The sequence below is a fragment of the Vombatus ursinus genome, unplaced genomic scaffold (assembly GCF_900497805.2).
Source record: "Vombatus ursinus unplaced genomic scaffold, bare-nosed wombat genome assembly UNPS02014832.1, whole genome shotgun sequence".
In the NCBI taxonomy this organism is placed as follows: Eukaryota; Metazoa; Chordata; class Mammalia; order Diprotodontia; family Vombatidae; genus Vombatus; species Vombatus ursinus.
This window is the reverse complement of record NW_020954610.1, coordinates 74044258-74069432: the sequence shown is the minus strand read 5'-3', so window position 1 is coordinate 74069432 and position 25175 is coordinate 74044258. Positions and strand designations below refer to the sequence as shown.

Here is a 25175-nt window from a genome sequence, read left to right as displayed (position 1 = left end):
CTTCATCTGTAAAATGAGCTGGAGAAGGAAATGGCAAACCACTTCAGTATCATTGCCAAGAAAACCCCAAAATGGGGTCATGAAAATGACTGAACAAACAAACAAAAAAAGAAACAAGATGGAAATGTTCATGATGATTTAACAATGCTCTCACTTTGTTCAAGGAAGCTCTAGGATACCCCTGAGTGAGAGGATGTTGAATATCCATATACTCACTAAATTACAGATTAGAATTTAAAGGGGCTTCATCTAATCTAAGGGTTCTTAATCTGGGGCACATAAACTTGATATTAAAATATTTTGGTAATTATTTCAGTACAATTGGTTCCCTTTATAATCCTACATATTTTATTCTATGTATTTAAAGGTATTATTCAAAGATAGAGTCCACAGGTTTCACCCTATCAAACAAAAAAGAAAATATTTTTTAAATACAACCTGCTATCTCTGGTATCAGGGATTTACTGTTGATAAATCAAATTTGTTCATTTTATACACAAGGAAAAGAAGGAACAGGGAAGTAAATTGATCCACCACAAGAGATAAACAACAGGGCCAGAGCCTTGAACTCAGGTCATCTGACTCTAAATCCATTTATCTTTCCTTAAAACTGTCATATATGAGCATAACAAGTTACATGTATCCAGGCATAGATATAAGATACTCAAATAGAGATCATCATGGGAATATACAACTCCAAAAACCCAAGATATAAACTCACAGGTCCTCATCACATTGATGACCCAGCATCTAACCTAGTGTCATACATCTGAGGTACTTAAAAATGTTTGTTGAATATGAATAATGTTGACAAAAGAGTAGGAGACAACTACCAAGGAACACAGGCCCAAACAAAGCAAGAGAGTTGTAAAAGAATATACAGAATTCTGGACAGCTACAAATGTACTTATATAAAATATAGTTCTAATTAGGAAAAATTAATTAAGATTAACATGCAAGTTGCTGAAAACTCCCAAAGCAGATAAAAAGATAATTCACTAAAGAACCATACAAAGACAAGAAAGATATTAAGCATGAGTCACCCCTGTGATAAAAATGGAAAGATTTACTTATTATTAGTGCTACAGCCTTCATGATTTATTACCAAAATGACAAGTTTTCTCAGGCTCTGGAGCTTACAAAAGCCAGTGTAGAGATTATTTTTTTAAGAAATGACACACAGTTCCAGTAAGCAGTGTCAAGCAGCACATACAATATGTGGGACAGAAGCAGACAATTTTTTTGTTAACTTTCTGTTGAGATATGATATGGTAGCCCATACCCTAGGAATTAAAGTGGATATTTTTCATTGTTTATGTTTTAAAATATCGTAACAATGGGTACTCCATGGGTATTCACAACAGAGAATATAAGGAAGGCCCCAGGATGTTGAATGTAGCTATTATGGTGGATTTAGGCAAAAGTCATACAGGATAGGCAGGCATGAATGATAGTGGTAGTAGTGGTGGTGGTGGTGGTGGTGGTGGTGGTGGTAACAGATAGCATGGATATAGCATTTTAAGGTTCACAAAGTGCTTTACATGTAGTATCTTATTTGATCCTTATAACTTCCCTGGGAGGTAGATGATATTATTATCCCCATTTTACAGGTGAGGAAACTAAGGCAGAAGGAGGTTAAGTGACTTGTCCACTTATCACACAACTAGCTAGTGTCTGAGGGAGGACCTGAAATTGGGTCTACTGACTCCAGGTTCAACATTCTATACCACCTAGCAGACTACAATATAGGGATACCCATATTAATGAAATCATAGATCATTAGAATATTAGAACATGTTAATACACATTCCTATATAAATAATACTACAAACAGGGAGTCGTAGCAAACAACTTAGAGTTTAAAAAACCAATGGCAAAGAAATCTGGGAAAAAAAACTCAAGCATCACATAATGACTCATATTGAACATTACATAATTTCAAGCCTTACCTCAAGGGTCATGTATACAGTACTAATTGCTACTTTTATTTCTCCATCTGACAGTTCCTTCAGATCCTTCAGCACTGTCTGTTCAATACTTAAACCTGTTAAAAGAAGGAGAACATAGCATGCTTTTACTGTAGAGAAAATTTACAGTATAACAATATTATGTCAAAATGTTCACACTATTAACCTCAATTCCTTTTTCCCCCTCAAATACTGTGGAAACTTAATATCTCTCAAATACATATTTGTTTTTAGGGAATCATTAGTATCCTAATGCCATAGTAAGGGAAACCAATGAAATGAACAAGTTTAGAGATCACTATTGTTGACACAAATTTGAGGCCACAAATTATATAGATCATTGATGATACCATAGCAAAATTACATTCTCTGATTTATTTCCAGGACGCTTTTGAGTGAACCAACATTTCTTACTTCCAAAATTTTTTTCAAGTGAATTTTTTCAATGTGCAGTTTATCTGGTGGGTAAATATAATAATGATGGAATTATTCTAATTCAGTCATTCATTCTTTCCTAGAGGATTTATAGTAGTAATTATTACAATGGTAAATACTGTATTCCCTAATTCTAAATTTTCAGCATTGCTTAGAGTTTTAGTCTGGTGGGTTTGAATGAAATCCGTAATAGAGGAAGCAGGTACTCTCCTGGCAGCAAATTCTCATCCTATGCATATGTTATGGCTTTTCTTCACCTTTTTTTCAAACAACAGAAAATCCATAGAAATATATGGACAAAAGTGTCTCTATTATGTGCCTCCCCATCTAGCAACCTCACAACTTAGACAGTCAATAAAGACTGGTAGATTATAAGCTACCTATGACTTGAAGGTTGAAAGATCATGGGAAACTACATAACTGTCCTGTATCCCAAATAGATTGTCTGTAATGTACTGATATCAACAGCAACAAAAACACCAATTAGGCATCAAATGGATGCCATTTCATCATTGTGTGTATTTTGCCTGTGTTCTTCCATAGAGCTATTTACTGTCAAGATGTCTTCCTCTAAGTCAAAGGTTCTTAACCTGGTTGGGGGGAAGGGTGGGTAATCAATGGACCCCTAAGGAGTCTGTGGATAGATTTCAGGAGGGTCTTTAAATATTTATATATAGGTATATATAGACATCTATATTTCAATATATTTTATTTCCTTGCAATCTTAAATATTTTATTTTACACATTTAAAAACATGATTTGGCAAAGGGGTACCTAGGCTTCACTATTTGCCAAAGGAGTCCATGGCACAAAAAAAAATCTAAAAATCCCGGCCCCAGGTCATTTTACATTTGGGGGTTACAGCCCTTAGGCTGCCCATCTGTTATCCCCTTCTCTCTCTACATGACCAGCCCACCTTTTCTCATCACGCATTTCCTAAATAGATACACTCAAGCAAATAGGGACAGGGATAGTGACTGGACCAGTGATTGCCTTGATGTAGGGAGGTCTCAGTGAGAAACTTTCTCCACCAATACAGGTCAGCCCTTTCTCTGCAACTTATAGTCTTATAGGGCTTCTTAAAACACTGAAAGGTTCAAGGATTTGCCCAGGATCTCATAGCTAGTAGGTGTCAGAAAACACTGTGCAACCTATCCACGTGTATATTATAGATATTTGCTTTATTCTTTTTCACTAAAATCCACGTCCAATATCTCATCACAGCATGAAGGTGACCCTGGATTCTCAAATTCTATGCCAAGGAACACAAGCTCTGATGACTCCACACAAACTGGAAAGGTTTCTAACAAAGGGCGGGAGACATGATGTGTCTACTGTCTGAGGATCAGTCTAGCCAAGCTCATCACCAGCTTATGAATTTTTCAGCTGTAGCATATCCTTAAGACCACACTCAGTAGTAGAGAAGCTGGGCTCTATGGCAATGGAGGATGTAACCATACTGATCACTGAACCCTGAAGGTTATTTTTGCTGAATGAATGATGGTCCCCATCTTCATCAGGAAATTTTGTTTATTTAAAGAAGCCTGGTAAAGTGAGCCTTTAAGCCTCTAATCAACAGAACATTTTCATCGACCCAGCGTTTCTCTTTCACTTCTTCATATCCTTCTAAAATATAATTTATTTATAAAATGCTCTCTAGTTTGCAGTCAGCCCTACCCTATTCTTAAAATAGAACCCTCTCTACAAATCAATACTGTACAATGGTGTGTCAGGGGTACACATTAGCCGAATGAATACCCGAAACATTTCCAGACATCAGTACCTCAGAGTATTGGCAGTATCAGCTAACTGTACCCAGGCAGGTTGCAGTTATTTAAATGAAAATCATCTGCAAGCATAAAAAAGCAGAGGAAACACAACTTCTGAAATAATGCAATACACTATCCCCTATACTCAGAAAAGAGTTGTGATGTGCCTCAATGATGTTAACACTTACCCTGAGCATTGCATTGGGTCTCTTGCAGAACACTGATAATGTCTTCTCTTGGAGGCAAATCAGGAAATTTCTCTTCTAGAATGGAAAGAATTTCTTCCTGTTTCTCTGACATCTTCTCAGATTCCATGGACATCCAGTTGAAAAGAATACTCCCTGAAATGAAAGAGACACTGGCTTTTAAATACTGATATGTGATGTGAGAGCCTACGTCTTTTTGAGTCATATCATCAGTGGTCCTACCCATCTCTTCTCAAATTCCACTTCGAGAAATTAAAAAGGTCCTTTTCAAGGTGGCATTGAAGCCCATTTCCTACATGAATGCTTTAATAACAATCTGCCAAAGTTCATTTCACACCAGTAACCATCAGCATGACTTAAAACTAAGACTTACAATTAAGAAGTTATGGACCCAAGTACAACAGACCGAGATAAATAATTTAATTAATTTAAAACCCTTAAAAAAATAAGGAGAGACAGATAGCCAGTGGAAAGAGGGCTGAGTATGAAGTCAAATGATCCAGCTTTGCCATTTACTCCCTGTGTGATCTAGAGCAAGTCAACTAATCTCTCCTAGCTGATAAAGTAGTGGGGATCATCTGACTGGCCTGGCACATGCTGTGTGTATATGGACCTGGTAGAATGCATAGAGCACAGGGAAGAACTGAGTTGAGTCCTGACTCTGACACATACTAGTGACCCTGGGAAAGGCTCTTAGACTCTCATTACTCCAGGCAATTTTGTAAGATGATAAATTGCAGAGCCAGGTGCTCATTTGCACTGGTCAATGAGATTTCCTCATGAGAAGTGAAATGAAATCACATGCCTGGTCCAAAATAATAAAAATAAGATTCCATTAAATTAATCGCAATACAAATGGTGAACTATTCAAAGGTATTTCCTTGAAAGGACATAATAAAGCATAAATACCACCAGCTTGTGGAATTCTAAAATTAATTTCTTCTATTTCTTAGCAAAGTACCCATTTAGATGACATTCAGAATCTATGACTGTGAGCCCCTTGCCTTGTTCTAGAACCTGGCTAAGAGAGCAGTTTACATATCCTTTGTTTCATAATTTCTTAAATTAGAGCCTTATATTACAAGGTTATTTGTTCAGAGGAAATATCCTCTCAAAGCATTTTTTTAATCCAACCAAACACAATCCCCAGTGGGGTGGGGACCCGTTAAATCATTTTATAGCCTCCATACAGGCTCTCCTCTGGCAAAGAGAGTCAGGCTAGTAAAGCTGGAGAAAGTTCCTATTTAGTTAAATCTACAGAGAGAAAAACAGATTCATGATGTGATTTCTTAATGTGTAAATCATAAATCCATCATTTAATCCAGGTGTCAGGCACATTGCTAAGGATGGGTTCCATGACCATATCTAAGTCAATCAATAAACATTTATTAAGTGTCTACTACATGCTAAGCAGGGGGTATACAAAAAGAGGCTAAAGATAGTCCCTGCCCTCAAGGAGCTCACAATCTAATGAGGAAAACAACAAGCAAACAACTGTGTACCAACAAGCTATATACAGGACAAATAGGAAATAATTAAAAGAGGGAAGGCATTAGCATTATTAAGAGGGGTTGGGAAAGGCTTCCTGAGATTTTAATTGGGACTTGATGGAAGCCAGGAAAGCTATTGGGCAGAGCTGAGGAGGGAGAACATTCCAGGCATGGGAGACAGCCAAAGAAAATGCCTGGAGTTGAGAGATGGAGTGTCTAGTTTGGGATCAGCAAGGAAGCCAGTGTCACTGGATCAAGGGGTACATGGCAGGGAGTAAGGTGTAAGAAAATTTGAAAGATGGAGGCAGGCAGGACTGGGGTGGGGAGGGAGGAGAGTAGGTTATAAATAACTTCAAATGCCAAACAGAGTTTTCTGTTTGATCCTAGTGGTAGAGGGAGCCACCCACCGTTTAACATGAATGAACCTGCACCATAATTACTTTGGTGGCTGAATGAATGAAGGGCTGGAGTGGGGAAAGAATGGTGGCAGGCACCCCCACCAGCAGCCTATTGCAATAATCCAGGCATTTGACAAAGAGAGCCTGCACCAGAATGGTGGCAGTGTCAGAGGAGAGAAGAGGGTGTATCCAATAGATGTTGCAAAGGTGAAGGAAAGAAAGGCAAAAGACAGCACCTGTTGGGAAAGAGGCAGAGGAAGTAAAGGACAAAAAGGAATATGGCAAAGAATGGAAGGGTGGGGAGAAGGAAGATGAATTGTGATGAAACAGAAAGAGCCCCGAACCAGGAGGCACGAGATTCCTCTGACCTCTTTGTGCCTATTTCTCCATTGATCTTGGGAATCATACCTAATCTACCTACTTTGCAAATGCTGTTGCTTCTGCCTCCAGTCGCATCTGTCCAGTCAGGCCCCTTCTCTCCACTCACACAGCCCCTACCCAAATTTAGTTCCTCATCGTCACTCCCCTGCTCTATTTTAACAGGCTCCAATTTGTTCTCTTTGCCTCAAGTCCCTCCCCATTCCACTCCATGCTGCATGCACACTGCTGCCAAAGTGATTTTCCTAAAGTGCCGGTCTAATATGTCATGTTAGACATATCACACACACACACACACACACACACACACACACACACACACATCCTCTACTCAAGAAACTCCACTGGGTTCCTATCACCTCTAGAATCAAATATAAAATCTTCTGTCATATAAAGTCCTTCACAATCTGTCTCCAAGCTGTTTTTCCTGCTTTATCACACATGACTCCCTTCCCAACCTCTTGTTGTTGAGTCATTTCAGTTGTGTCTGACTCTTCACGACCCCATTTGGCATTTTCTTAGCAGAAATACTAGAGTGGTTTGCCATTTACTTCTCCAGCTTATTTTACAGATAAGGAACTGAGGTATACAGGATTAAATGATTTGCCCAGGGCCACACATCTAGTAAGTATCCGAGGCCAGATTTGAACTTGGGAAGATGAGCTTTCCTGACTCCAAGTCAAAGCTCCTACATCCAAAGCCTCCAAGTAAAATATGAATTGGTCTCAGGTCATGGAAGGGCTCAAAAAGGATTTTGAAAATCAGGTAAGAGAAGTAGAGGAAAAATTGGGAAGAGAAATGAGAGTGATGCAAGAAAATCATGAAAAAAGAGTCAACAGCTTGGTAAAGGAGGCACAAAAAATACTGAAGAAAATGACACCTTGAAAAAAAGAATAGGATCATACAAATGGGAAAAGGACCCCCATGTACAAAAATATTTACAGCAACTCTTTTTGTGGTGGTAAAATATTGGAAATTGAGGGAATACCCACCAATTGGGGAATGGCTGAACAAGTTGTGGTATATGAATGTAATGGAATACTATTGGGCTATAAGAGATGATGAGCAAGCAGACTTCAGAAAAACCTGGAAAGACTTGTATGGACTGATGCTGAGTGAAATGAGCAGAACCAGGAGAACACTGTACACAGTAACAGCCATGTTGTGTGATGACTAATGTTAATAGACTCAGCCTTTCTCAGCAATGCAAGGATCTAAGACATCTTCAAAGGTCTTGTGATAGAAAATGCTATCCACATCCAGAGAAAGAACTATGGAGTTTGAATGCAGATCAGAGCATACCGTTTGATATTTTTTTTTCCTTCTGTTTGTTTTGTTTCCTCTTTCTGGTGGTTCCTCCTATTGGTTCTAATTCTTCCTTACAACATCACTAATGTGAAAATATGTTTAATAGGAATGTATATGTATAGCCTATATCAGATTGTGCGCCATCTTGGGGAGGGAGGTGGGGAGGGAGAGGGAGAAAAATTTAAAACTCAAAAGCTTATGGAAGTGATTGTGGATAAATCAAAATAAATTAATAAAAAAAGAGTAGACCAAATGGTAAAAGAAGCACAAAAATCTAATGATGAGAAGAATTCCTTGAAAAGAATTGGCCAAATGGAAAAAGATATACAAAAATTCACTGACGAGAAGAACTCCTTAAAAAGGAGAATTGGCCAAATGGAAAAGGAGGTACAAAAAAAAAAAGTTCACTGAAGAAAATCATTCCTTAAAAGTTAGAATTGGGCAAGTGCAAGCTAATGATTTTATGAGATACCAAGAAATGATCAAAATCAAAAGAATGAAAAAATAGAAGAAAATGTGAAATATCTCATTGAAAAAACAACTAACCTAGAAAGTAGATCCAGGAGAGATTACTTAAGAATTATTGGACTACCTAAAAGTCGTGATCAAAAAAGAGCCTAGACATCACATCTTTCAGAAAAGTGTCAAGGAAAACTGCCCTGATATTCTAGAACCAGAGGGTAAAATAGAAATGGAAAGAATTCACCAATCACCTTCTGAAAGAGATCTCAAAATGAAAACTCCCAGGAATATTATAGCCAAATTCCAGACCTCCCAAATCAAGTTAAAAATACTGCAAGCATCCAAAAAGAAACAATTCAAATATCACAGAATAATAGGAAGACACAAGATTTAGTAGCTTTTACATTAAAGGATCAGAGGGCTTAGAATATGATATTCTGAAGGAGAAAGGAACTAGAATTACAACCAAGAATCACCTACCAGCAAAACTGAGTATAATCCTTCAAGGGGAAAAATTGATATTTAATGGAATAGAGGACTTTCAAGCATTCTTGATGAAAAGAGCAGAGCTGAACAGAAAATTTGACTCTCAAATACAAGATGCAAAAGAAGCATAAAAAGGTAAAGAGGAAAGAGAAATCATAAGGGATTCAATAAAGTTAAACTGTTTATATTCCTACATGGGAAAATGGTATTTATACCTCCTAAAAACATTCTTATTATTAGGGCAGTTAGAAGGAGTACACATAGACAGAAAGCAGAAATGAGTTGAATGTGATGATATGGTTATCTAAAAAAAAATAAATAAAAATAAGGGATGAGAAAGAAGAATACACTGGGAAAGGGGGAGAGGGAGAAGTAGAATAGGATAAATTATCTGACATGAGAGGCCTGAAAGAGATTTTACAGTGGAGGGGAAATTGGGGAAGCAAGGAAAAGAGCACATGAATCTTACTCTCATCAGAATTGTCTCAAAGAGGGAAAAATATGCACACTCAATTGGGCATAGAAATCTATCTCACCATACAGGAAAGTAGGAAGGGAAGGGGATAAGAGAAGTGGGGAGGGAGCTGATAGAAAAGAAGACAGTTTGGGGGAGGTAAAAGTCAGAAGCAAAACATTTTTGAGAATTGACAGAGCAAAAGGAAAGAGAGTAGGATAAATGGGGAAAGTAGGATGGAGACAAATACATAGTTGATAATCATTACTGTGAAAAAAACTTACAGTGAGTTTTTCTGATAAATACTTCATTTCTCAAACATATATAGGAAACTGAGTCAAATTTATAGAAATAAGAACCATTCCTCAATTGATAAATGGTCAAAGGATATGAACAGGCAGTTTTCAGAGAAAGTAATCAAAGGTATTCATAGTCATATAAAAATGCTCTAAATTGCTATTGTTGAGAGAAATGCAAATTAAAACAACTCTGAATTACTACCTCACACCTGTCTGATTGGCTAATATGACAGAAAAAGAAAATGACAAATGTTGGGTGGGACCTGAGAAAATTAAAACACTTTATTATTGATGAAGTTGTACATGGATTCAACCATTCTGTAGAGCAATTTGAAACTATGCCCAAACAGCTATAAAACCATGCATTCCCTTTGACCAAGCAATATCACCACTAGATCTGTATCCCAAAGAGACAACAAAGAAAAAGTAAAAGGATCTATGTGTACAAAAATGTTTATAGCAGCTCTTTTAATGGTGGCAAAGAATTGTAAATCGAGGAGTTTCCATTAATTAGGGAATGGCTGAACAAATTGTTGTATATGATTGTGATGAAAACTATTGTGCTGTAAGAAGTGATGAGTAGGCTGGGATTCTTATAATCCAGCCACTGCTCAGATTTCTAAAATCTAGCGGCTGCTGGGATTCTTATAATCTAGCCACTGCTGAGATTCTTAAAATCTAGCCAATAGCTTACTAATGTTCAGACTCCTTAAGAGTCTGCCCAATATTATGGATGTTCTAAAAAACCTTGTCTTTGGCTGAAAGAAGGCTTGGGTCGAATTCTTTTGGGCAGGACCCGCGTGTTGTGATTTTGGGGTCCCAGCACCCCTAAAGCCCTAAACCACATCATTGTAGTGGCCCATACAGGGAAACCGCCTAACCCCAAGTTCTTCTCCAGCCAAGATTGGAAGGTATGTAAGCCTCCCCTCCCTCCTTTCTTGCTCTGCAGTTGGGGTCACCATCCAAGCACCAAGGCTTGGAGGTGCTTTTCTGGCAGACAGTTACCAGGCTGTCTCCCACTAGGCCTGATGCTCTCAGGCTCTCAGTCCACTGGGTCGGTTCAAGACCTTGGATCTGGGTACACCTTCTGCAGCATAGAAGACAAGGACAGATGCCCTATCTGGAAGTGTATGCTCAGTTCTGTTAATTCCCTAGGCACTAGGGAATTGGGAAAAGTTGCAGTTGCTTTTTGGTTCCCTGAGGCTTACTTACTCCCTTCCCTCTGCACCTTTGAATCCTCCTTCACGGAGGTTACAGGGAAAGCTAGAACAGCTAAAAATATTTTAGAGGTTTTGTGATCATTAAGGAGTTCTGAAACACCTGTACAATCTGGTCACTCCCTTCCCTTGAATCAAGAGGATATCTGTTAACCCCTCTCATAGGAGAAGAGAGTTTCACCCTTTAACCCTCACCTTTGATTTCGCCCTCCCCCACCTGGGAAAGGAAGGAGGGGGAAGGGGCAGCAGTTACAGTGTGGTGGCCCCCCTGGCAATGGCCTTGGGCCCTAGGGCAACCTTTGCCTGGAAGCATCACCCAGGTTCAGCACATCCTGCTCATGGTAAAGAAGCTGGCCTCTGAACTTGAGTAAACACGCTCTTCTTAAAGTTTTAGTTTTAACTGTTAAGGATGAGGTGTTGATTAAGTGCATTTAGCAAAACTGAAGTCATCTGACTGGTAATGGGTTTGTTTCAAGTTTCAAATTGGTGAGCTTTCTGTATCAGTTATGTCAAGCAACTTCTCATAATTTGGTTACCGCTAAAATAATTTAGCTATTATTGGTTATTGTTTTAATGTGTAAACTAGCCAAAAAGTTTGTTTGGGTTATGTATGGTCTGTTGAGAATTTGCAAGTGTATAGAAATCTCTAATGATTGGCTTTTTACACCAGGACAAATTTAAATTTGTGATGTAAATCCTGGAAAAGTTTTTCTTAACCTGTGACTGGTGAAACTTGCTGTTTGAAGTAAAAGCTCTTAGGATTTTATTTTGAGTTGTCTGATGGGTCATAATCCATCGATAATCAATAATCCACCATCTGAGAGAAATTTCCCCATTATGTTCCTTTGAAATGGAATGTTACCCACCTGGCTATTCCTGAGTCTGGCTATGAGGTGGATTTGATACTGCATGGTTGGAAAACTGAATTATCTGAATCCAAACAGAGCTAAGGATGTTTTATCCTCTCAAAGTTGGGCCCTAAATCTAGTCCCTGCTTTATATCTGGGCCCTGCAGTTTTTTCTGTAAGATTTATATCTTCCAGACTATGGGCCATTCACCTACAGTTGCTAACAAATAGCAAGTACCAGCCAATGTCCCCATATCGTTCCCTGAATGCAGCCTGTGTTCGGTTCCAGTCAACCTCCTCTATTGGGACCCCCTCGAGCCAGGGTCAGCTCTACAGCCCTTGCCAGCGGGAAACAGTTTCAGAAGCCGAGAAGTTCGCCCCTTACTCCAAAAGAATATGGTCCCATTTGTTTGAGGGGGGAATGATGGGGTTGGGATCTGGGCTCCAGAAAGGAAAAACCCTGGACTTTTCCACATGGCCAAATCTCTGGCATTCACCTGAGGCTATAATCCCATCAACTGGCCTTTCACTGGGGCTACACCCAATCTCCCCTCTACTGTTTTACCTCTCTATGGCCCCTGGCCATTTCCCACACTTAATCCTAGCTAGGCTCCATTGACCAGGTCCCAGGAGTTCTGTTCACCTCAGCTTACTGGCCACTCCCATCCAGATCTCCTTAGGCCCCTCCTCCCATCACCCCAAATTACTTCCCACAGGCTTTCTGTATATAAGGTCCATCTTGTCACCATTAAGGTACTGGGATTCTTATAATCTAGCCACTACTCAGATTCCTCAAATCTAGCTAATAGCTTACTAATGTTCAGACTCCTTAAGAGTCTGACCAATATGATGGATGTTCTAATAAACCTTGTCTTTGGCTGAAAGAAAAAAAAAAGAAGAAATGATGAGCAGGATGCTCTCAGAAAAACATGGAAAGACTTACATGAAATGGTGCAAAATAAAATGAGCAGAACCAGAAGAACATTGTACACAGTAACAGAAATATCATGTGATGATATACTATGAATAACTTAGCTATTCAGGACTTATGATGAAAGGTGCTGTCCATCTCCAGAGAAAGTACTTTTTCTTTACTTTCTTTATTTTTCTTATTTTTTGTCTGTGTTTTTTTTCACAGAAATATGAAATGTGTTTTGCATGACTGCACATGTATAACCTATGTCAAATTGCTTGCCTTCTCAGTGAATGGGGAAGGGGAGGGAAGGAGAGAATTTGAAACTCAAAAATTTGGGGGGATGAGAGTGTTAAAATTGTTTTTACATGTAATTGGAGAAAATAAAATATTAAATAAGACTTTAAAAAAAGAAAAAAGAAGGCCCTCATTTGGAATGAGAGATGTCCCTAATTAGGTGGCAAAGTGATATAGACAACTAATCTACCCACAAAATATTCCTCTGGAGCTTTATTCTCCTTTTTTCTCTTTATCATTTCCTTATGCAATAAATCACTCCCACAACTTGAACTATCACCTCTACAGGACTCTCAAATCATCTCCAACTCTGACCTATTTCCAAGGCTCCAGAAATAGATCTCCAATTGTCTACCAGACCTTTCAACGTGTACATCCTCTCACTACCACAAACTCAAAATGTCCAAAACCTGTTCCTCATTTGAATTTCCACAATTTTGTTGGTGGCATCACTATTCATCCCTTCTGCCATGGTCGAAGTCTTGATGTTGTCTTTAACTCATTTCTCTGTAAAATATAAAACCCTCACCACTAATATCAGTCATTTAACAAGTCTATTTATTCTACATCTCCAGTGTGTTTCATCTCCAACTTTTCATGTCTAATCCCACTGCTAACACCCTAACAGAGATCTTTATTACCATCCATCTGGACTGAGAGACCATGGTATAATAGGATGTTCAGGGGTAGTGGGAATTAGAGGATCTGAGTTCAAATCCAGCTCTGTACTTATACCTATGTGACCTTGATCAAGTGACAACCTATTTGGACCTTAACAGCACTATTTGAAGGGGAGCTGTTATTTTTATATTTGGACTAATTCATCTATGAGTTTCATTACAAATTTGAGTTTTTATATGCGTTTTATATATTTTATATGAGTTTTACACAAGGGAAAGGGATGGGATCCGTGGTTTCATTGATATAAGGAACTCCCAGGTGAAGATACAGATGGTTGAGTTCTCTGCAACTTATAGTCAGAGAGTTGCCCAGAGCACTGAGGACTTGTGTGACTTGCCCAGGGTAACACAGCCAAGAACCTGTTAAGTTGAGAATTGCCTACATTCATTGCCAGAATCTTCTCAGTGAATGACACAGACAGCTGACAATGTGACCAGCTGTTGGTTGTTGTTACCAGCTGTCAATGATTAAAAGCAAAACTCTTCAGTCCACAGAGGTTGTGTGCTTCATTTGTATTTTGTTGATTGGTATAATAAAGAAGCTTCCTAAGGCCCTGGAAAAATTATATACATTTTACCTTTTCAACAATAGCAAAATTAAGAGAACAACTTCATCTTTATCATTTATTTTTTTAAAAATCACATAATTAAAACCTCATATTTTAATGGACCTGAAGCCAAAGACAGATTTTAAACTCCTCATGAGCAGGGATACCATCTTATTTTTTTTTCCTTTGTCTCTCCCTCAGCACCAAGAAGAGTGGACAGCTATGTGGCATAATAGATAGAGCACAGGGTCTGGAGTCAGGAAGATTCATCTTCCTGAGTTCAAATCTTGCCTCAGACACTTACGAGCTGTGGGATCCTGACCAAGTCAATTAATCCTGTTTGCCTCAGTTTCTTCATCTGTAAAATGAGCTGGAGAATGAAATATCAAACCACTTCAATATCTTTGACAAGAAAACCCCAAAATGGTGTCATGAAGAGTTGGACACAACTGAACAACAATTCAACGACAACAGCACCAAGCAAAGTGCTTTGCATATTATATTTAATCAATGCTTGACAGACAAATACTGTTTTGTGTTTCCAGACTCCAACAAGAAATCACGTTCACTCAAAATTTGGGTTATAGGATCAAAGGCCTCAATATAAAAGAAAACGTGGAGGTCATTGAGTCCTATCCTACCATATTACAGATGAGAAAACCAACGCCTAGGAAGGTTAAATAGTTGGTCCACATTAACATAGGTAGTAAAGGGTAGAAACCTAGATTTTCTGACTCCAAATTCAGCCTCTTTTGGGGGGAGGGGGAACAAGTATTTTACTTTATGAAATAGATTTTCAATATCTAACTTCACATCAAATATAAAACTCAAACCATTTCCTTGGTTTGGGATCCTATTCTAAATTGATATCCAACAATGACTCCAGAAGTCGTCATATATTCCATGATAGGGTTTAATAAGATTAACAGCACAAGGATTTGGGCTCTAGGCTATTAGGCTAAAAGTTGACTAAATTGAAGACAAGATGGAATTTTTTTCCCAGACCCAACCTATGGTTTCATTTGCATAAGGTACCCCCAGTAAGGAAACTCCCTCTACCAATGCAGATTAGCAACTATTATACAACTGAGAGCCTCCTTGAGGTGCCTAGGATATCTTGTCCATAATCACTGGTCCATGTGTGTTAGTGGTATGACTTTAACTCTGGTGTTCTTGATTCTGAGGCTGCTTTCTACACTGCACACTACCTCTGAGAAAGGAGATGATTTTCTGAAATTAATTTTTTAAAATTACATATGATAACGTGGTAAGTCATATGCTAGTTTTGTATACTGGTAGGGGGTTTTAAGCATCTGTTGTACAAATAGCCGGAATACTTCCAGGCTTTTTTTCTGAAGGGAAAAACAAAACTATATCCCAAGTTATACTTTATCTAGTTTCCTTCCATACCACTCTCTTCAATGTTTGCCAAGAGCCTATTTAGCAATAGACTTAGTTAAGCAACAAAATTAGGAAATCTATCAGCCAAAGATACCTCTTAGCATCAACAATATGGTTTTGTACAGCAAGCAGGCTCCACTCCCAGGGGATTCTTGACATTCTGAGATGCTTATGTCTACACAGATGTACCCTCAAAATGTACCATAACTTCACCTTCCACTTGTCATTTGCAGGTTGTGGATACTAATGCTAATAATAGAGATTTTAATAGCATGAGTAACACTCATCATGCTATGTTTTCCAAATCAACCCTTCCATTTCTTGTTTAAAAGAATGGAGAAGTGAAACACCACTATTGCCAAAAGCAAAAACAGCACATTAATATTAAACATGATCTAATGAAGGCAGAAATTGTTTGGGGAAAATATTAAGCACAGCAAAGGCATCTTCTGCATGATAAAAACTTGGGGGGGGGGGAGTGGAGAGAGGTATTTAGACATCTTTTCCTAGGTTACCTGGGATTGGGCTTTCATACTTCACTGGGGAGAGGGGTAAGTATAGAAAAGAGAGGTGGAGAGGAAAAAAAAGAGAAAAGGGAAAGGAGGAAGGAAGAAAGAGGAAAGAGAGATCACAAGAAAGAAAATTTAGCTCAATTCAGGTTTCTAGGAAACAAAAAGAGGCATTCTCCCTTCCCCTACTTATTCAAGTTCTTAATCATAAAAAGCTAAAAAATCTAACTTTTTTGAATAGAGGACTTGGGAAGAAAGAGAAAGAGTAAAAATTTAACTCAGTTTATTCTTTCAGGACATAAAAAGAGATCCTCCCCTTATTCAAAGCCTTAACAATCTTGAAAAGCTAAAATATCTAACTGTAATAGAAGAGGATGAAGAGAGAGAGAGAGAGAAATTTTAATCAGTACAGTCTTACAAGGCATAATATGAGACTCCCTTATTCAAGGCCTTAACAAGCTTGAAAAACTAAAACTCCTAACTCTTAGAAAAGATTTAACTTTACAGATAGTGAAGGAGGTAATGGGAAAAGAATAGGGAAGGAGAGAAAGGGAGAAAGAAAATGGGGAGAGAAGGAGAAAATGGGATGGAAAAAGGAAGACAGAAAGAGAATGAAAATCTAGGTCACTTATGGCTTCCAGAGCAAAAAAAAGAAGAACAGAAAAGAAAAGAAACCCCTTAGTCAAAGGCTTAAAACTCTCAAAAAGCCAGAATACATAGCTTTTAGGAAAGCTTTGACTCTAATTTAGAAAAACAAACAAACAAACAAATTTAATTCCTCCAAAGCTGACAAAACTGTTTAGTTTTATGACCACAGAAAATTATCCCTACCCCTCACACCTAAAATCCCACACAGAAAAACAACTGAAAACACAATTCATTCGGACTTTGTGACCGTTTTGGAACAGGAGTGATTCACTCTTCTGGCAAAAGAGAGATGAAAAAACTTGGCACTGCTCCTGGCTGAGCTGACCTCCTTAAAAGGATGTTTTTGATGTTGCTAATTCAAGCTACTAAAACAATAAAATCACTTCCTTTATTAAATGCGTCATCACGCTAACAGAAGAAGGAACTAGACCTCTACCAAAAGGTCTAAGAAAGGATTTTTTTTAACAACAATAATGTAAATGTCAGGTACTGTCATTGTCTCTGCCTCTCTTCCACAGAGCACTGCCACATGTATCATATGCTGACTTCTCTTCTGGCATCCTCTAAGGCAAATCTATGTGAGGGGCAGTTTATGGTAATGTCTTGAACAAAGGTACTTCACAATCAGTGGCCTGAACCTCACCATTGCCAGTTGGTTCCTACTGAAAAAATAAATTTAAAAAGGCATTTGTAATGATTCAGCAATTTAATAGATCTTGCATTTGGCAACAATGCTCCCATGAATATCTCTTGGAAAATAAAATAATACAGGCCCAGGACTCTGGCAGGTTTCCTAATTGTTTGCTTTTGGCACAAACCCAGGACAAAACCAGGCACCATCTTTAGGTCAATGAGACTGTTATATTATTTCTTTCTTTCTTTCCTGTCTCCTCCTCCTCCTTTTTTCTTCTTCTAATAACAGTGTGGCTTTTCAGAGCAGGTTGAACTGAAAGGTCATTGCGTAGAGTCATGTTGCTGCTCGTTTAAAGGGGATAAAAGTATCATAAAGGAAATTTTTTAAAATAAAAATTAGTTAAAAAAAAAAAACTAACTGACATAAAAGGCCATAAAATTAATGTCTAGACTGAATTAATTTGAATTTTCAATCCATATGCTATGGTAATAGCTAATAATAATGACTGACATTTATATAGAGTTTTAAGGTTTTCAAGATTCTAAAATATTATTTCTTTTCATCCTCACAATTCTATGAGGTAGGTGCAATTATGATCCCCATTTTACAGATGGGGAAACTGAGTTTGAGAGAGATTAAGTGGCCGATCCAAGGTCACACAACTACTGATAGTGTGAGGCAAACACCTTCGCCAATATCTATTGTTTTCGCCGAAATTAATTCAATTCAATATTTATTAAGTGCCTTCTATGTGCAAATCACAATGCTGACCTCTGTCAACACCAACATTTTTAAATGAGTACATCATTTATGTGATGCAGTGGATAGAGTCCTGAGTCTGGCAGTCAGGAGAGACCTGAATTCAAATCCTACCCCAGACCCTTACTAGCTATGTGATCTGGGCAAGTTACTTTACCTCTCTCTGCCTCAGTTTCCTCAGCTATAAAATGGGGATAATAATAGCATCTACCTCCCAGGGTTGTTGTGAGGATCAAATGAAATAATATTTGTAAAAGGGCTTCACACATAGTAGGTGCTTAATAATTTTTTTTTCCTTCTTCCTTCCAAAACAGTGGCGAACAACCAAAGTTTTAGGTTTTGGGTTTTTTTTAATTACATTGCAATCATATCTACAGCTAGCCCTGCCACAATAATATCTGCAGTTGAAAGGAATTAACCAGGAAGCCTACTATTATGGGAAGAGTAGTAAAGTAGGAATGTTCTAGTACTGGCCAGATCACTGATGACCGGTGACTTGTGCAAGTGGATAAATTCAGCAAGCATGTGTTAAACACCTATTCAGGTCAAAACATTCCATGCTATTGCTCTTCATGCCCTCTCCATCTGAGGCAAACCAGCCTGCTACCTACTCCCCAGACACCAGATTCTATCTATCTGGTCTCTATGGTCCTTGGGATGTTCCTCCTTCTCTCCTCAACCCTTTAGAATCCTCAGCTTCCTCCCTAGGGCCTCTCCTCATTCCCTCAAGTCGTTAAGGATCTTTCCTTCTAGAAATTTCTGTTTGCCTGCTGCATCCTCCCACACTTACTTGCACCACTCCCTATTTCCCCACCCACCCCCAGTAGAATGTAAGTTTTTTAAGGTCAGGGACAGTTTTATCTTTGTATCACCTAATATAAAGACCTGCACATAATCAGCACTTAAATGCCTTTTCAATTGAATTGAAGCCAGAGTCAAATAATTTCTCTAAATCTCAAATTATTTTCTGGTAAAATGGGAAAAATAATCCCTATTCTGCCTATCTACAGGGTTGTTTTAATGATGAAATGAGATAATACATGTTAAAGCATTTTAAAAACTATAAAATACTATACAACTGCCAGCTATTATTAAATACAGAGCAATTAAAAAAAAACAAAGAAAATTTTACGTGTAGAAAAAATTCAATTTAGTTTAATTCATGCAAACTGACTATGGTGACAGATGCATAGCAATTTTGACAGTCATTTGTTTTTTATGAAATAGCTCAATACATACACAGAAGCCATTGATTTCTACATGACACAGTGGATAGAGTGCCAGACATGGAGTTAGGAAGACCTACGATCAAATCTGGCCACAGATATTTACTAGTTGTGTGACCTTGGGCAAGTCACAGTCTCAGTTTGCCTCAGTTTCTTCATCTGAAAAGAGGGGATCATAAGAGCTCCTACCTCCCACTGTTGTAAGATCAAATGAGATAATATTTGTAAAGCATTTAGCATCAACCTAGCACATAGTAAGCACTATGTAAATGTTAGCTGCTATTATTATAATTGTTATTGTTTCTGTAAAAACTATTAAGGAAGTAATTTAGAGCTGAAACCTTTTGTTGGCAAATAACACATCAATAACTCTGCAAAAAACATAAACAATTCACATTTTTGATGGAGTCAAAAAAGCAATGGCCTAGAGTCAGAAGACTAGGATTTAGATCCAGGACTTCACAATTACTCACTGTGTGACCCTAAGCAAATCACCTGACTTCTCAGATCCTCCATGTCTAAAATGTGGGTAATAACATTTGTACTTTCTGTCTCCTAGCACTATAGTGAGGGAAGCACTCTGCCAACCTTAAAGCACTTTTTAAATGTGAGCCGTTAATTATTATTTCTTGTATTTTGTGCTGCTGGTCCTTCATTCTCCTTGCAGAGTTATGGAAAGCCAAAGTTTCCAAGCATAAACCTTGTGAAAGGCGATTGGAATAGATGGTAAGCCTAGGATTTGCTAGGAATTGGAATAGGTGCTAGGCATAGAGAGATCCCAAGGAGTTATCTCTTCTATCAGTTCAAGTCTGCACCTTCTGGTTTAGAGTTGTCTCGAGCACTGTTCAGTGACTTGTCCCAGGTCACCCAGCATATAGCAGAGAAAAGTGTTGAACTCATGTCTCTCTGGGTCCATGGCTAGTTAGCTAACCTCTAGGCTATGAAGCCTTACGGAAAACAGGTTCCAATTTCAAAATTGTAACTCTTGTCCTAATCATTACGTGGCTTTGAGTGATCCTGGGTTCACAAAGGCTTCACCAGGAGAACACAATTCCTGGCAGGCGATACCAATCTGGAAAGACTATGATTATGGGCACAGTGACAGGCTGCGGCCCAAGGCCCAGTCTAGTTAAGCCCGGTGACCCATAGCACTCTTTAGAACCTTGCCTTGTCTTTGAAATCCCTGGAAGCATATATCAAATTCTAGAGTTAGAATTACAGAGGCTGTCTAATTCAGCACGAAGTAGAAATTCCTCCTAAAACACCAGCTTCTATAGCTTAGTGATAAGGAATTAGGCTCAAATGAGGTAGCATTTCCCTCCCACTAAATAGCTTGTGTGTTTTTGGCAAAACAAACCAAAGTTTTGACTAGCATAGTGCATGAGGTAGCTAGGTAGTGCAGTGGATAAAGCAAGGGACCTAGAGTCAGGAAGACATGATTTTTAAAAATCTGGCCCCAGAAACAAACTAACTGAGTGACCCTGCCAAGTCCCTTGTCCTCTGTCTGCCTCAGTTTCCCCATCTCTAAAATAAGAACAGTAACAGCACCTATCTTCCAGAGTTGTTGTGAGGACAAAATGAGGTAACACACATAAAGCAGTTTGCAAACCTTAAAGAGACATATAAGTGGTAGCTTTTATTATATATATATATAATATATATATTATATATATGTAATATATATATATATGAAATTATTTACAGCATTTTCCTCATACCAGATTTTTTATTTCATCAAACTACTACCTCTTTGCCTGAAACCCCTAAATGCCATCTTCCTGGGTTCTGTCACAAAGATAAATGATTATCCCTCCTTGGCTTAGTTATGGGCACAGTCGTCCCATCCAGCACTTCTACAGAGATCTGCAGCCAGCAAAATATTTAATAGCAGGTTTACTGGGGCCATTAGTTCTAAAACATTTAAAGGGGCACTACACTGTTAGCCACCTTTTCCTACTACAAGCATAGCAGGAGTGGTGGGAGGGGAAACAGAAGAGGACTTAAACAAGTTTACCAAATGTAAAAGTCCATTCTGTGACTTCCTTCCTTACGTCTTCCCTGGTGTTAATGTGTGACAATTTCACTTGCCTCTATTAATTACTTCTAAAAAAAAAACTCAACACATACAATTTCAAGCTGTACAGTTTTCAAGAGGCATTACAAGGTGAGAAATAAGCTAAGCAGAAATGTCTTCTTTTTATATCTTGCAAAAAAGTCAAGGGGGGGAGCTAGCAGTTTCAATTACGATTTTTTCATCCTTGTGATGAAGTAGCAAGCAATGTGGAAAGCATTAAAAAGTAGAATATTTATGGTGCTAGGCCGATGTCCCTGCTGCTTGAAGCCATCACAAGTAGATAGATAGTCATGAAGTTAGTACCTCGTGTTTATATGGCACTTTAAAGCTTACAAAAATCACATTCCTTTAGGGAAAGAATGTCTATGTATATGTATGTATTGTATATAAGTATATGTGTATCTATATATCTATATATAAATGTATCCGAGCTTAATTGTAGCCTTCGGGGAGGGCAGGGGAGGAGGAAGGGGGAAAAAGGAGCAAAGTAAAAAGTGCACAGCAGAGAACAAAAGAAAACTAACAAGGAAGCAAAGAAAAGACGGACGGCTGTCAACACAACGTGTATTATTTATTATATAGACTTTCTTGAAATAGAAATTTATTGCTATATATTTTGAATCCTCTCTTATGTTCTGCTATGCACATGACATGTTTTTTTCTTCTTTGCTTTTTTTTTTTTTTTTTTTTTTTGGTGAGGCAATCAGGGTTAAGTGACTTGCCCAGGGTCACACAGCTAGTTAAGTGTTAAGTGTCTGAGACTGGATTTGAACTCAGGTCCTCCTGACTCCAGGGCCAGAGCTCTGTTCACTGTGCTACCTAGCTGCCCCAACACGCTTTTTTCTTTTCTTACTATGTATTTAAGTTTCAATATTTAAGTTTTTAATATGGTTCTTTTTCTTTTCTTATTATGTATGTAAGTTTCAGTAATTTTTTCAAAAAAGCACATTCTTGATACCAACTTTTTATTGTTCAATTGCTTTTCAGTCATGTCTGACTCTGTGATTTCAAATCTGGTTTCAGACACTTAGTAGCTGTGTGATCCTGGGCAAGTCTTCTAACCCCATTTGCCTTAGTTCCTCAACTATTAAATGAGCTGGAGAAGTAAATGGCAAACCACTCCAGTATCTCTGCCAAGTAAACCTCAAATGGAGTCAACAAAGAGTTGGACACAACTGAAAAATGATTTAACAAAACAACATCCTATATGCCAGGGAGTCTGACTAGGGTCTGTACACCTTTTTAAATGATAACTATATTTAATCTAATTGGTTTCCTCTGTAATTCCACACATTTTACTACGTTCATTTAAAATCCTCATTCTGAGAAGGGACCCATAGATTTCACTAGATTGACAAAGGGGTTGATGATACAAAACAGCTGCATTGATTTCATTTAATAGAATGTAAGTTCCTTGAGGGCAAGGACTGTCTCATTTGCTTGTATTCCTGTCCCTAGCACTTATGTGCCTGGCACATAGTCAAGGCTTAATAAATGATTTTTCATTCATTCATTCACAACAAAATGACAAGAAAAATTACACATTTAATTTTCTGAACAGTATCATAGAAACATATATACAGAAAAAAACTGCTTAAATATATGAGCATGGACACCCAATACATATTTTTCCACTGCAGTGCATGTGTGTCCTCACACCACTACCAAAAATGTCCTGGAAAGTATGAAAACAGCCAAAAGAGCTGTCCCAGCTCGCCAACTGTTGTGCAGTAGCTCCATTTAATATTCTTGTCTAGCAAAACAGCAAAGATCCATCATGCCTATTTTTAAATGCACATTTTTAATATTCAATATAATGTTACTCTTTAACAAACTCTTTACTCCCTGCTTCTTTTATGAAGCTTCCCGTGGTCTTTAAAGGGATTGTTAACCAAAGAATGGATCGCACTCTTTCTGCATGAGCAGATTGAGAAACACTCCATTAAGCCTTCCAGTATTTAATAGAAAGTGTAATCTCTCACCTCTGAGGAGATGAGCCAGTGGCTCAGTGACTAACTCAGGGGCCTCCCGAAGAATCTCTTTTGCCACAAGGGAGGAGGAAGACTCCTGGAACTCAAAGCTGGTATCACATCGTTCAACTGGATTAATGACTTTGACAACCGCAGATTCTAAAGTTTTATCCTCACTGCAACACAAATGAAAAAAAGACGAAAAGGAGAGATGAATACAGATATTTGCTTTTTTTTTTACATTTACTGTATCTTTATCATGTACAAGCAGTCATCTACAAATCACTTTTCTATAATTATTCAGAGCAAAATATTTACCTATTCACACCATAAAGAAGGAGGAGGCTACATTTCACTCACATCTCTGATTCATTAAAGCTAAAAATCTGCCTCAAAAGTTTTAGGAGGATGTTCATACTAGTAATTTGACCTCTAAATGCAAAATAACCAACTGTGCAAGTGGTCACCTCTGAGCAATCTAACTATGAGCTCATTTTCTGTAACTGACTGACTCATATATATATAAAATTCTCCGGCTTGTCCAATTTGTCATCAAAATATTTAACAGAAGTGGCATTAGAAGAAAAAAACCACAGAATTTGTTTGTTTCCCTCATTGTTCTTTATAACTGAGCTTGAGTTGACTTGAAGGAAAGAGGCCTTTTTAAAAAGATTTTTTTAAAAGAATAGAGAATTAACACAACCCCTGAAGGCTTATCATAGTGACCATGAAAGAAATTAAGCCCTTTATGTTAATGTCTTTAAAAAGGACTTAAATAGTCATATCTTTTAATAACATACAAATATAAGGTCATAGAATCATAGACAGAGAGGTGGAAGAGACTTCAGAGGTCATCTGGTCCAATCATTTTACAGATGAAGAAACTGAGGCCAGTAGAGATGATATGACTTGCCCAAGGTTACAGAGGTTAACAAAATTTTCAATTTATCCTTAATTAAAATGTGGTCTAAGATTTTAATTTATTTTTATGTTTCAAAACTTGTTCCTTTTACTTCTTAGATTAAGAAGAACTACTAAGCACCTAGTAGAAACAACTAGGGGGAGTTCCTAGAGGGCAGACATTTTTTGCCCCCCCCCCCTTTTTTGGCATAGTACCTAGCACATAGTAGGCGCTCTATAAATGCCTGACTGACAGATTCCAACAACCAATTACTGACAGTTTGTTTTCTTTTTTTTTAAAGTATTTTTCAAAAAAGCTTTTGTGTGAAGATGCACAATTTGACACAATTTTTCTCTAAAAGAGACAAATTGAAACAAGTGGTTTCAACTAACGAATACAGTGGGTAGTTTTGTTTTGTTTCTGCTGTAAACAAGAGTTCTAGACTAGGAATAATGAGGACTGTGTCCCGGCTCTGCCGCCATATCCCTTCCAGCTCAATAATATCTACAATTAAAAGAAAAATGGTAATATCTACGATTTTAGAAGAAATTTTTTTGGTCACTATACAAGATTACTATCTATTGTTTGTTGTTGTTGTTGTTGTTGTTGTTGTTGTTGTTGTTGTTGTTTAATTTCAGACCAATCTAAGAACTTCCTACTCAAAAATGTAATTTCTGAAAGAGAAGAATAATTTAGGTTCAACATTTCTTAATACTTGGTCACAAGAAAAGAAAATACATCCACCTTCCCATGTAACTGTTGTATACCTTTACACCTATCTGGCAGAACCACTGAATCTCAGAGCCCAGACGAACTTCAGAAGCCATCTGATCCAACACATTCCTGAGCAAGAATCTTCTCTACAGTAGCACCAACACACTGTCATCTAACCTTTGCT

The 25175-nt window shown here is 37.9% G+C and overlaps 1 protein-coding gene across 3 annotated transcripts in view; it reads right to left on the bottom strand.

Moving 5' to 3' along the window:
• LOC114025654 (protein prune homolog 2-like) overlaps positions 1 to 4473 on the bottom strand; it is a 226028-nt gene extending 221555 nt beyond the window's left edge. For all 3 annotated transcript variants that reach the window (XM_027839129.1, XM_027839130.1, XM_027839131.1), the window contains exons 1-2: positions 4360 to 4473; positions 1950 to 2044 (exon numbers count right to left, since the gene is read on the bottom strand). In XM_027839129.1, the coding sequence (XP_027694930.1) occupies positions 1950 to 2044; positions 4360 to 4471 (207 nt within the window). In that variant the 5' untranslated portion in view covers positions 4472 to 4473. The remainder of the gene's footprint in view (positions 1 to 1949; positions 2045 to 4359) is intronic.
• Between the last annotated feature and the right edge of the window lie 20702 nt (positions 4474 to 25175).